Source organism: Rissa tridactyla, chromosome 2 (genome assembly GCF_028500815.1).
Source record: "Rissa tridactyla isolate bRisTri1 chromosome 2, bRisTri1.patW.cur.20221130, whole genome shotgun sequence".
Taxonomy (NCBI): Eukaryota; Metazoa; Chordata; class Aves; order Charadriiformes; family Laridae; genus Rissa; species Rissa tridactyla.
The window spans coordinates 149474478-149488612 of NC_071467.1; the positions used below are offsets into that span (position 1 = coordinate 149474478).

A 14135-nucleotide genomic window follows, 5' to 3' on the forward strand; every position below is an offset into this window, starting at 1 on the left:
CTGTTATTACACAACCCAGCTGTGAGGAGCGTCAGGAAGAAGAATGTGCCGTTAGGCAGAAGCATTAACATGGGAGTTAGAAAAACTATAGCAAGACTTGTCATTTGTTCTGCAATAATATTACAATGCATAGAAAAAGTAACAGTATATTACTGTGGACTCCAGGTGGTGCCATATCTAACATGTATGCTATGTTGATTGCACGTTTCAAGATGTTCCCAGAAGTTAAAGAAAAAGGAATGGCAGCTATTCCCAGACTGGTTGCCTTCACATCAGAACATGTATGTGTTCCTGTTTTTTCCTATCTGTTTACATCTGCTTGTATGAATTTATGATGAAGAAAATAGCTGAACGGGAATTTGTAGCCAACTGTCTTCATTTCTGTTACTCCTTCACTGGGAATAAAAAAAAAATGGGAAGGGACTGGCTTTTTGATATATAGAGGGATGAGCCGTGCAGTTGTCTGTGGCTGAAACCCAGAGAGAGCAGGCTCTACAAACCACTGCCATTTTTTTTCTCTCACTTGTGTCTGTATAAACGTCGATGTGAATGGAAAGGACCACATCGAATGATGAGAACTCATCGTCGGGCTTCAGGGCTTTCTGCCAGGCATGTCTTTTGTGTGGGTCACTCTGGGGGAACAGAAAATCACTTGGAATCAAAATGTTTCTAGCTGAAAGCCCTCCTGCTGTTATTTAATGAGAGGGTGATAACATACATGAAGACAGTAGTATGGAAATGCCGTGTGTGTGTGTACAGCAGAGCAGCTGTGGTATATGGTGGGAACGGGGCTTTGCTGTGGGTTTCTGTGAGCAAAAGCTTCAGCACACCCGGGCCCCTCACAGGCACCGATGGGGTCAGGCAGCGCAGGAGGTGAGGGGAGGTGGGCACAGGAGAAATCAGTGGTCCTCATGGGAGAAACACAGAGATTTTTTGTTCTTTGAACAACCATGCAGAAGTCATGTTTCTGTCTGTATCAGCTTTATGGACACTTAAAACTCCTTGCAGCTTATAGTGGAGAATGCTTGTGCAGGAGGAAGGGGAAGAGGAAGCGTTGTATCCAGGAGGGGATGTGAGCTTTCTTCTTCAGGCTTCTAAATTTCTCTCCAGCTGTGTGGGCTCAGCCAGAAGGGACTCTTTTGTGGCTGAGGCTCAGCAGGATACTGTCCATGTTAGGTAACAACATCCTCCTGGCTGCCTTTTTTGACTTATCAGAGAACGTGTTTCCATTCTGTGCAAGTGTGAAGAGCAAAGCGTCCTAAAAACCGACCAGAAATGTCTGGGAGGAAATGCCTCTGAGGATGCATTTCATGGCAACAGGATGAGATGCGATGCACAACTGTGGGCTTCGTGTTGCAGAATAATTGTGCCCAAAGCAGTCAAAGCGAAAGATATTCTACAAATGAGTAGCAGCTCTCCAAAATTGGTTGTACAGCTAGAGATGCATTATTCATATGTAAGTTACAGACCTAGTAAGTCTTGCAAATAAGATTCAGCATGATTATTTAAAATAACAAATCCTATTAATCATTCGAGAATTTCATTGTATTCATAGTCATGGAATGTTAAACAATGAACCAAATTGTGCTATCAGTCTCAAAATAATAAAATGAGCTTTAATAATTGTGTTTTCATGCCAGGGAAGAAGCAGTTCCCTCAGCAAATTAAACATTCCAAAATCAAATATACTAGAGAATCCGTAGAACAGTATCTAAAATCGGTTACATTTTAAAAGTATCTTGAAATTACAGTTTTGTCCCTTCCTCAGTGAAGTTTTTAATAAAGTATGTAATGACACATTTCTAGGGAAGTTGAGAAACCACACTACATGGAGACAGGAACCTTTAACTCTTAATTGCCCAAAGGATATGGGATTAGGGTTTAACCCCAAAATGGTAGAGGCTGTTACAGGAATTGCGGAGGTCCAGAACTACAGTCCTTTTTTAGATAGGAAATGTCATGCAGAACCTCAATAGAGACTAAGATATGAGAACATCATTTGTCTTATTTATCCTGTCATTCTGATCTTCTACTTACTTTTAGACTCCCCAGCCTGATTCTAGTTTCTCTCTGCCACAGTTGGATGCTCTTGTAAGACGATGGCTGTGGAACAAGCATAAGTACAAACGGAATACTATCATTTCCACATGCTCTGCATGTATAGCAAGGTGGTAAACAAAGCTTAAAGTTATTGCAAGTCTTTAGAAACTTGGAGATTTTTGTCTTGGAATTTTCAGTCAGAAGCAAAGATTCCAATATCAGCAGTTCTCAGACAAGAATTTCATCATCACAGACCCGACTCTATTTTCATTTCTACCAGTCTAGAGCTTCTATTGCTATAAATGAATGAAGTTACACCACAATTGCTGCCAATATTACTGGAATCAGAATCTGGCCTCAGTCTGATGCCGTGATGGGTTCAGCTGCCAGTGGGGGAGAAGGGAAGGGAGGAGTAATTCACAGCTCCTAAGTAATTCCCTTCCTAATTTAGGAGTGCATCACGTTCTTAAATTAGAAGCCTCACTCTCTGCACAACCAGTGAAGAGAGGCACCTCTGGAGACAAACTCAGAGCATCCAAATTAGGAACCTAAATACTCCTTAATTTAGATGTTCTAAATCACCTTTGGGAGGGGTTCACCTACTTCTGTGCATTGACCATACAGAGATCAGCCTTCTGGCATACGCAGCCTACATTAGGTGCCTAAAATAGGGTATGGGACTATTCTAACCATGCATGTTCCCAGTAAGCAGATCTTCCCCAAGCTGTTCAGTAGGACCAGGACTTATCTCTCACTCTGCTTCTGCTTATTTCTGTTTCACCAGTGGTGGTGAAGTACACTATAACTGCTTGAGTCGGTCTTGGTCCAGGTATAATTTTACTGAGATGCACTTGCACTCAGGACTTCATTCAATCCTGTGTATTCACCAGTGCATCATCAGTGGGTCTGTCATCTGCGCCGGTGCAGGAGCAGAGTGATGTCCTTCAGGGCAGCTGTTCTGGACTGCACATGACGCAAGAGACTTTGACTCAGAGGGGTAAAAGTGATGGATGCCAGTTGTAAAAAGCTATTTTAGCCTATTGTTTCAAACACAATGAAAAATCTAAGACGAAGGCCTCCTCCTATGTCCCAGTGCATCAGCTTTGGGCTGCTGTGAGCGTTCAGATGAGCACATCTCTATTTCAGTGTGGAGAAAGGGGCTGAAAGGGAGAGCTGCCTTCTCAGAATATTTTAGTTGACCTATTTGTCTACAGGGCAAGTCCTGTTGAATTTTAACCCATTCCCTGTTGTGATTTTGACCTGGCCAACCAGCACTCTCTGAAACAGCATCCAACAGTAGCTGGGAATAGCATGGAGCAGAGATCACCCCTAGCAGGCAAAAAGGACAAAGTCATCTTGCCCTGAGGAGGAAAGGGGTGTAGAAAGGAAGAGTTTACCCGTGGAGAACTAGTTGGGTTCAGGTTACAAAACAGTCTTTGTCCTTTTTATTGGTAGTACTAAAATAGCGTAAGAGACTTGCAGCTTTTCCACGGACTTGATGGTTAATTAGAGGCTGTACAGACTCAATACACAGTTCAGAAAATGGAAAAAAAAGCTGGTCATGATTGGAAAGACATAGAGATTTCTTCATCTCCTCTGTTCTCCAACCCAGCAAGACTGTGCTCAGGTAGTCCTCATCAGCTTTCCTCATTTCCCATCCCTTTAGCAGCCCCCTAAGGAGGAATGTCTTGCCAGGTGCTCACCAAGGAAATGTCATAGCTTTGGAAAAGAAAATGCAGAGTAAGAACTGGCAGGTGACCGAGTCTGATCTGACAGTAAGGGACCTCTTCACCCAGTTAGAGACCCAAAAGGATACAGAGAGGCTCTCTCTACCCCCGGCATCCCCCCATTTGCCCTGCTTTTGGGGCGAACTAGCTGCTGCCCGAGGCTTCACTGGGAGTGCAGCTCCAGCGTGCGCTGACTGTGAAGGGAGGGTCTGTTGGCTGCTCGGGTATAAGGTGTCAGCATTGTAGACAGCCAGACATACTCGGAGGGACCTCATCCTCTGGGGATCACCAAGAGCACCTGTGAGAGGTGGCTTGTCTGCAGTGGTAGGGGAGCACCCTCTCAGCCATAGTGCATGCAGCATCCACACAGCAACTAGATGGGAGGCAGTTTGCAATAAATCAGCGCCTCAGCTTCTTGCATGCTGATTTCCCCTTGTGGACAAGCCCCATTATTTGCAGGGAATACGACAAACTACACCCGTAGCTGTGGGAGGAGAGTGTCTTTGGCAAAGTTTCTGTCTGAACAGTTTCTGAAACCTAATATGGAGGTTCTTCGTGCAGAAGGAAATTAAAAAGTGACTTCTGTCTCAATGCAGACAGCTTGATAGCCCTCCATTTCACACAGCCTACGGAAGATTTGGGTTGTTTTCTGTGTAGAATGAAAAGCTGATCTCTAGTCCCACCACTTCCATGGTATGTAGCGTTGCCCTCTGGCCAGGCAATTTAGGAGACAGTTTTCAGGAGTGCCACCTGCAAGATGCAGTCCAAGGGGTGACCTCTCTGGTGGGGCTTCCAGGGAAAGATTTGAGGAGCCTGGAGATCGTGTTTTCCATCGTGTAGCATGAATTACGAAGCTGTAAGTTAGACTTATGAGTGTACAGAGTAAGCAGGGAGTAGTTTTGTTTCCACCTAAGGAAACTAAAAATCAAATGGATTCACACGTTCTTTCTTTGCATTACCCTAATGCATTGGGTGGTGTTTGAAGCCAGGGGGAAACGGTAAAAATTTGGACTTACTTGAGGAGCAACGTAATTCAAGTAACACCATTCAAATCAAAGTAAAAACATTTTCCAGAAGAATAGTGCTCTAGGGTGGCCTATCCCAAAGGAGACATTTGTCATTTGGGTCTAATCCTTCATCTGGTCAGTATCTTGTGACTTTTACACTGCCAGAGGATCCTCCTGAACTCGTGCAACATTTCTTATCAGCAGATAATGCTGTAAAACTATCCACACTGGAAAAAAACAAGTGAGTCTTGCTGGTTTAGAGAAGCAGTGTGAAATTATATTTTTCAAAAATGCAAAAGATGGAAATATTAGTATGTTGTGCAGAAATTAATATATTCATTGGTCTCACAACATTTAGTAATGACTTTAAAAACTGAATAGCAGCAGCTAAGAGAAACAATATCAAATACATATATCATTACAGTGTATTTAAAAATGTGATGGGACACAGTATACTCTTTTTGTAGATAGTTGATGGAAAAGCTATAGCTTACAATTAGATGTTAAAGATAGGATTCGTGTCGATTAACTTTAATCACCTAAAGCATAAACATTTAATCTGAGTTTGTCTACACACTTTTTATAGCCAATAAAAAGAGCAAGATCTGCAGAAGACAGCTTGTCCTTATCTAAAATGGGTGCCAAAGCTTCAGGGATGACGTGCCTTCTGGAGGTACCCTTTCTTCCCTACTATTGAGGGAGCCCAAAAAGCAAGCCTAGACCAGCCACACATTTTTAGATGATTAAAATTAAGAAAGAAGTAGCCCAGCCTACACCTCTAGGCATGCCACATTGTTTAAAGCCCAGGAGAGGTGGAGGGGAAAGTGTGTCCACCTCCTCTGCTGGCGTGTGGCTGATGGGGTGAGGCTGGGGTCCAGGTCTGCCAGCGACCAAACCTGCAGACCGCGGAGAGGTTTCAGCTGCTGGATGGCTCAGCTCACTCAGCATTTGGGAACTCGCTCCTGATGAGCTCCCTTCACAAAGCTTGTGCCACTCTGGATTTATGTGAGCAGGGAGCCACTGCAATCTGAAAAAACAGCCCTGGCCTTCGGGGCTCACGGCAGGAGGATGGTTCTTCCTGACAGCTTCAGCCATGCCGGATTATAAGCAATTAATTTAGCAAGCTATAAAAATAGAAGCATCTGCATATTGAAGTGCTGTTCATTTAAGATAACAATGCCATATTTTTCATCATCATAACGTTTTTAATTATCTAATTCTTCTTTTTTCCAAAAGACCTATTCATTATTGCACCCGTAATAAATTTACAGTATATTTTTACTTTACAAAGTTAACTATGAAAAAGTGGCTATCAGGCAAACGAACTTATTCCTAACGGCTTTTGAAATTTTAGAGAAAGGGAAGATTCCCCTGGCTCAAAATCGCCAATTTTTTTCCTGACCAATAATATGCTCTTGTCACTAATATTGACTAATACTCTATGCCTTCTCTTTCACCACTGCATTTTAACCACGTTTCTTTTCAGAGACAAATTGGGGTTCATCTCTATTGCGGATGTATTTGTGCTCTTCCATGCACCCTTTTGCAATGCAACACCACAGGGAGGGAGAAAGCCGCAGTGATAGCCCGCTCCCAACGGGGTGTCCTCCTGTCTCTGGCAAGCACAGGACAGTGGTGAAGCTTTGGACCTGCCAGCTTCTCCTAGCCTGGTTTTTTCCTGCAGGACTGGCATCAGGCAGGCTGCCCTGTCCTCCCTTTTTGACCCGGGTTCTCCCACCGTAAGACTTGAGATCTGCGCAACTCCTACATGGCTGTGTCGTGAAAGCTGGTGTTCAGGCTCACTTCCCTGCGTGGCCGAACAGTCTGTAGCCCCCGTATTCCCAAAGGGGCCACAATTATTGTCCTTCCCTATTAGCCCAGCTGAATCTGCCAGGAGTTCTGTCTAACCAGGCTTATTTCTACAATTCCTTCTCTTTGACCTTTATATTTTTCTATGTTTACCTTTATATTACACAGGCAACCAAATTTTCAGCACCATCCCAGGAATATTAAAGTAAAGTTTAACATACATCATTATTAGGGAAGTTTTCTTTGCTCTTAAAACTGTATTTTTTTCTGTTTTCACTTTAATTCTGTCTCTTTTAGAGCCTCTCAGGCAATTGGAGTAATTCCTCTGATGTTACCCTGAGACCCAAAGACATAATAGCAGTCAGAGATCTGTGACTGTATACACAGATCAAGCAATTTCATATTCAAAGTTTGTTTAGAAATTGTAATTGCATTTGCCCTTCTGTGTGCAGAATTCAGTGTTCCTTCCCAATTTATCCCTAAACCTGTTTTGGTTCCTGACCGCCGAATTTACTTCAGTCTGTAAAAAGCCTTCAGGCAACCAAGCTATCAGCACTACATTCATTTTCTTCCCCAATGCCATTTTAGCAGTGCCACGAGACTCCTCGATGAGGCAGCTGAGCTTGGCCATATTCCAGTGGATGCCTTTGAGCACATGGGCTTAATTTGCTTCCTCATGGTAAACCATTCAAAGCTGTATTTTCTTTTCTTAAGGCACTTTGAATAGTTCTATTTTCTATTAGACAAACAAATTGCAATAGTAAATCTATTTTAACTAGTATAGAATAAGGAGTAAAATTAATCAATGTAATGTCATTGACTCAAAACCAGTGAAATATATCTGTGACTCTTTACTCCTGCCTCTCTACCTGTATTTACGTATTACACTACCCAGTATGTGCACATAGGTTTGTGTAATACATGAATAAACCCCGCATTTTTTTAAGTCTATACATTCAATTCTAGCTTCACATAGCATATCACTCAACTGTCATTATGCTGGCAATATTCTAGGTCTGTTTCAATTTTTGCAGCGTTCAAAGATCCCTTCCTGAACTTGGGAATTTTTATAAGCCTCTTGATGGCGGTAGCCTCCTCATGGCCTCTTCTAAAGTCGCATTGCTGCACCGTGGGGCTCAGGGAAACCCCAAGGCTGGGAGGAGACTGAAGTATCTTCCATGCCTAGAGGTTTGTGGATGGGTCACAGTCCAAGCCTTAATCTACAGTGCATTTGTACTTGGGAAGAGTCCACTGGCTAAGCTGGTGAAGCTTATGGAAATGTATTTGTTCAAAAATTGAGTTACACGAAATAAGGAACGTGCCATGAAAAATATCAATGTGATGCTGAGCAGGCCCATGATGTTCAGTGTAAATACTTCCTAGCACCTTGTGACCCCAACTAGAAAAACAGCCGGGCAAAATCCCTATCTAATCTGAGTATACCACTAACCTGTGATTTTAATCAGCTAGACAATAACAGTGTGTTAAAATCAACCATCTAGCAGTTTCCAGAGAGGCAATGCCTGCAGGTGCTGTACACTTTCCACTCACAGACAGCAGATATCACGGGGTTTGGTCTGCAGGGAGGGGGTGGAAATCTCCTCACCTGATGTCATTCAGCACCCAGTCTAAACCAGCAACCCTCATGCTGGATGAATCCTTCCTTGGAGGTGCCTGTTTCCTCCAGAACGCGGAGGGAGCTTACTTGATGACTTAAGCCTGATTAGACTAGCTGCAATGAACCCAGTCTAATTTAGCAAAATACTTAAGCACAGGCACAAATTCCTTGTTGCTCCTCTAAACACATGAGTATACATTTCGTTTGATCATCAGCCTGTGCGAAAGTCAGTCTGACATGCATATGTTTACATTTCGGAACGTGCTTTGTTCAGGGGTTTAGGATGTTTTGCTGTACTAGGGCCTTAAAAGCTGATTTTAAGTCTAGGCAACACGGTCAATGGCTGCTCAATACACCTTGTTGTTATACTGCAGCCGTGCCCCATGGGAGAAAGCTATACCAACCCACTGTGTTAAAAAAAAAATCAATGCAGTATGAAAAAGGCCATTTACCTGAAGTGTTTTCAAATTGTCCATGTGTCACCAATGAATCATGGCTCAAATGCAATCTGAACTTCTTCAAAATGTCTGAATCTTGAAAAAGTCAATGGGCATCATGAAAACTTGAAGCATTTCAGCCAAAATGGTGAGATAGACGCATATGAAAAAAGGATTTTGGAGTGGAAACTCTTACGCAACCTTAAACATAGCAGTTGGGACTCAATGAAAACTATCCCCTGAGCAATTTTTAAAACACAAGGTTTGTTTTTTTACTTGTTAAGTTGAACGTACATGTTGTAGTTGTGCTCTTCTTCCTCTCTCTTTGATGAAGTTGGTTTACAATTGATTTGCATTTCTCAAAGTGTTTGTACGTACGTACAGAGCCGTTCAGTATGCAGTGAGATCCCACTGACTTCACAGCCTTTAAGTGAAGCAGATGTGCGTAACTGTCATGTCCATCTCTTTCCCTACAGCTCTCTGCTGCTCGCATTACCGTTGAAACACTCCTCTGACAAAGCAATAGTGATCACTTCTCTGCTTTGTGGTCTTCTGCAGACTATATGTCTTCTTTTCTTCTTTAACATCATAGACACCTAAAAAGCCCTGTGAGATTTGAATCTCCTTGATGTTTTTTATAGTGTTACATCCTAAGCTAATGGTACTGTAGTATACATAGACTTTCCATTTCTTTAAAGTTTAATAATCTGTAGTTAAAATTACTCTGGACAATATTGTTACAGCTGGGTTTGAGTTAATACAAAATCAGATTCGTGGTGGTATAATTTGATAGAAAACTATTTCATTATCATAATCACTAGGATTTGTATTTGAATTATAAACCAACACTGGCTCAGGAGTTAAGTCCTATGAGCTAGAGAAAATTAGGCTGACTTGCACTCCAGTATATAACGTCCACATTTTATTCTGTACATACAGATTAACTAATAGTCTTACTAATAGCCCAGTTCTGATTTTAAACTGCAGTATTATTTATTAATGGGAGTTATTACTAGCTTTCACTGGCATGAGATCACAATTAGGCTTCCTATCTTAATTTCTCTCAGTATATTATTTGGCCAGAAGTTACACAGCAAAAGCACATCACTCTGGATGCCACAAACTAAATGAATTCTCTAGGGGAGAATTTTTTGTTTCAGTAAATCAAGCTCATAGCTGAATCCGTACAAGCAATAGAAGCCGCAGGTATGCATCAAGGTGAAAATTTGGGTCCATCATCAGCCACAGTTGTGTATTTAATATTCCAGGAGTAGATCCAGATTAGAGTGATTGCTGTTTCTCTAACTGACTGTAGTGACCTGATAGGAAGCCTCAAATCACAGTCATCAGTTTCCAAAAAGTCTATGAATAAAATTACTGCCTGTGTGGGACTACTTGCTGAAGGGCTTGCACGAGTGTGGTGTTTTATATTAAATTGGATAAGAAATAATCATAAAAATCATAAATAATAATAAATGTATCGTTTTCAGAGTCACTTTTCTGTGAAGAAAGGAGCTGCGGCCTTGGGTATTGGTACAGATAGTGTGATTCTGATTAGATGTGATGAAAGGTAAGTAAAGATGCCAAATGCAGCTCTTTTTATTGGTACATAAAGAGGATTGTCAGGTGCTCAGCTCAGAGAGCGCATATAGGATGCAGTCAACAGTTGGTGTAATTCATCGTAGTGCTGTCATCTCCAGCAACCTTACACTAATTTATCCCACTTGAGGAACTGACTCTGTCAGTAGCTTCTTTACGAGTCAGTTTTTGGAGCTCATAAAAGGTCTTGAAGTTCACTTCCTCAGGGTTTTCTGGTATATCTTTTTCTTTCATCCTGATGTGAAACAAAGTATTGAACTAACAATCATTCTTTACACATTCTGCTAAGAAATGAGGGAGAAGCTTGGTTTTGGTCAAAATGGAACATTTAGATACTCTCACAGTCTGATCCATTAAAATGAGCTGAAGTAGGCCACTTAAAGGAATAAAATATTGAGGCGCATTTGTTAATGTAATTCTGTTACTTCGTGCCCCCATCATCCTTCTCGTGTTGACTACGTTCCCACAGTGCCTTTAATGGGGACACTCTTGCAATGGGAGGTGCCGAGAAGGGTCTTGGCAGCATTGTAGGCAGCACAGGCCAAGGAGGGAGATGGCCCGTGGAAAGGGGCAGCACAGCAGGCACCTAACCCACAGGTCCCATAGGCACTCCAAAACCAGTGGTAGATAACTTCTTGGTTTGATTCTCTACGAAAACCAATTTTGAGAAAAACAAAGATATATTAACAAAATCAAAATGTTCTGATGAAGATTTTCAATTTTACAGGAAAAAAAAGCTTTCTATGGGACAAAAATTAATAGAACAGTCTTTATTCATTCTATGGAGAATCTTTTCAACAGAAAATGCTCTTACTATGAGTCACAAATATCAGATTGTTATAAGGTATTGAATTATTTATGGCTGTAGCATAAAGGGAAGGTTTTACTGCTATCAAAATACTCTGCTCCTACATTATAAGAAGAGCACCAACTAAGCAATTTACAGTGCTAATCACAGTGCCTGCATATTGACTTATGGACTTATTATCTCTTTATTAACAAAAGACTGAGCACTCCATGAAGAGGAATTAATGACAACATCAACACAACCAACACACATCAAAATAAACCTCCAATTGTTTCTATTCACTAAAGACAGATGTGGATCAATGAAGTCGTGTCTTCTTTTTCTTCTTGGGCAAATTCAGCGTGATGATTTTCTGTGAAGACCACAATGCTTACCCTACCCACCCTGGAGTAAACAGCAGGATTACTGCATGTCTCACCAAATCCCAGCAGACACCACCAGGACAAAGTGGACTGTTGGCGCGGGAGGTGGGCTGGTGTGGTGGAGAGGACCCGCTGTGAAGATGGAGACCTATGGGAGTGTGAGGGGGCACCATGCGATCTTTTTGATGTTTCCAGCATGGCCAAACACACTTGTTGGTGGCTCCTCTCTTCCCCATCCTGACCCACACCCCCAAGTTTGCCTGGTTTTGCTGTATCATGGGACCATGAATGTGTGGTGAATTTCAAGCCAGGAAAACATGTAGAAAATCACATTCTTGGTCATGCCTGAGACTGGACAACCATATATTTCCATTGCCTCATTTACTACCACACAGACATATTGGTAGTAGTAGTGTATTACCTGCAGGTTTGGGGTCGTAACACTTCAGTCTGGTGTGGCAGCAGCGAAGACTGTGTACAAATGTGGGTAATATGAGAAGACTTTGACACTAACCCTCATTCCATCCTCAGTGTCCTTTTGCTGCGGAGTCTCTTCTGCTTCCCCCTGTAGCCCTCCTGCCTCTGATGCTGCCTAGCATATCTCGTGTAACCCCCGGCCACATTATCTGCGGGAGATTTGTCTAAGAAGCAGCTTGTTGTTTTGCAATGCATTTTAAGTGTCCTAAGTCATCTGAGATGATAACACATGAAAAAGCTGTGCAAATAAGCAATGCTGTTGGCTAGTTTGCTTGTTGTGGAGTGCTCCAGCACGAGTTTGGACTATACTGAAAGCCAACCTGCTGCTTGCTCCCTAGTAAACCTTGGCATTGCTTGGACATTGCGCTCTCCTGGCCATGAATTCCTGCACATACTCAACATGACCAGGGGCTGGATAATCACTTGTCTTGGTAAAAAAACCATTGGCAGTGAAGGGGTCTGCCCAGCTTTGTGTGCATTTCTATGCACAAGCTCAACAAATTAGAAATCATTAAAACACAATATATAAACTATGTTTGGAGAAAGACCTCATTGCCTCCTTTGGCATGTGTTTTTTTTTTTTTCTTTATTCCTCTAATGATCCCAGAAACAGTTTTTGAAGAAAAGACAACTATGGAACTCACTATGAGTTGAATACTCCTTAGACCCTGAACTTCTGCAAGAAAGATCAGGGCTAGTTTTTAGACTTGGTAGAGCTTTTTCTTTTCAGTTAGTCTTTTACTGTTTTGAATAAGTAAAATGCCAGGCAGATTTTGCAAAAAACTCAAGAGTACAAACCTATTTCTGCTGAAAAAATGACTGCCTTGTTATGAGCTGTGTAAGAATGAAAACTTGAAAAACCTAGCAGTATCTTATTATAAGAAATTAATAATACATTGTTTTATTTAAATTCATCTAAATGTCATGAAAATGTGGGTTTTTTTATGCAAAATCAAAACTAAAACTAATGGTTTTATTTGTTTCCCTGAAACTAGTATTTTGAGCTTTAGTAAAGGTTGTTCTTTTTTCATAGCAATGGGAAATCAGTGCTTAGTGAAAGAAAAAATACGTACAGCTGTATTGAGAACTGAAAAAGTCTTTAAAAAATAATATTAATCTAAGCAGACAACATTCAAAGCCAGTGAAGATTTTATTCCTGTAACATAGGGAACTGTCGTATTTGTATTGCTCTTATGCGTACTGTCTCTTCTTAGATAGTCTTGCTTGTGGCTAGAGCAAAGAAAACTTTAACCTCAATATTCAGTATCATCAGCATTGTTTTAAATTGTGCCTCATTAATTTGCAGGATTTCATAAATTAGCCTTCAAGCCTTATACCACTGAGTCTGAAAGTCAGGTAGAACGTTCATACCGTAAGGTGTTGCAAATACAATATACAGACAATACAAAGGGCCTGACAGTGCATTTAATGAGTCCAGGCTGGTAACTTCTTCTCATATCCTGCCTCAAGCAAATGCGAACATGTAATGCACCAAACCGTGAAACAGTCGCCCTGAAATGAGTTCATCCCTCAGATGGAAACACAGAGACAACAGCTTACACCAGAGCTGCTCCGGGCCATGCAGCTCAGCTGGCATTTTCTTTGCCTGCTGAAAGGGGACCATGGGGTTTCACACCCATTGAGCTTCTTGAGACCCTGGGCTGAGTCTCCCCATGGGAGTCTGGTGCATATTCCTAGGGCTGTAACATCTAACAGGACCAGGAGGCTCCATGGAGCAGCGTCAGACTTTAACGGGGGTGGCCACAAGATAACTTCTCTCAGTTACCATCACCATATTGATGCAAACTGGTTGACAAAATAATTAGGCTAATAACTCAGACTAATGGTCAGAGTCTTTCTGTGTTCCTCAATGCTGCATAAGCCTTGGGCAAAAAACGTTAACTTTGTCCCTTACTTGGGTTTCCTATTAAGAGAAGAAGTAACAGCAAGAGCTGATTTCAAGATCAAATTTCTGATATAACTCTCTCTTGCTCCAGAGGGAAAATGATCCCATCAGACCTTGAAAGAAGAATTCTTGAAGCCAAACAAAAAGTAAGTTTACTAGCTTTTCTGCTTCCAAAATGGAAAAAAAAAAAACAAACCAAGAACAATGATACAGCTAGTTGGTTTGCTTTCCTTGGTAAAACAACACAGGCTTGCCCATTAACTTTTGATTTATTTCTCAGAAATGTAGCCCAGCAATTAGTGAGGCAAGAGTTGCTGCGAAAATAGGTTTAGAGCTACTTTATAA

General features: G+C 41.6%; 1 protein-coding gene across 1 annotated transcript in view; it reads left to right on the forward strand.

Moving 5' to 3' along the window:
• Nucleotides 1-14135, forward strand: part of GAD2 (glutamate decarboxylase 2) — a 38722-nt gene that overhangs the window by 11707 nt on the left and 12880 nt on the right. Inside the window, exons 7-9 of the mRNA XM_054191534.1 lie at nucleotides 166-281; nucleotides 10129-10208; nucleotides 13882-13936. Coding sequence (XP_054047509.1) covers nucleotides 166-281; nucleotides 10129-10208; nucleotides 13882-13936 — 251 coding nt within the window. The remainder of the gene's footprint in view (nucleotides 1-165; nucleotides 282-10128; nucleotides 10209-13881; nucleotides 13937-14135) is intronic.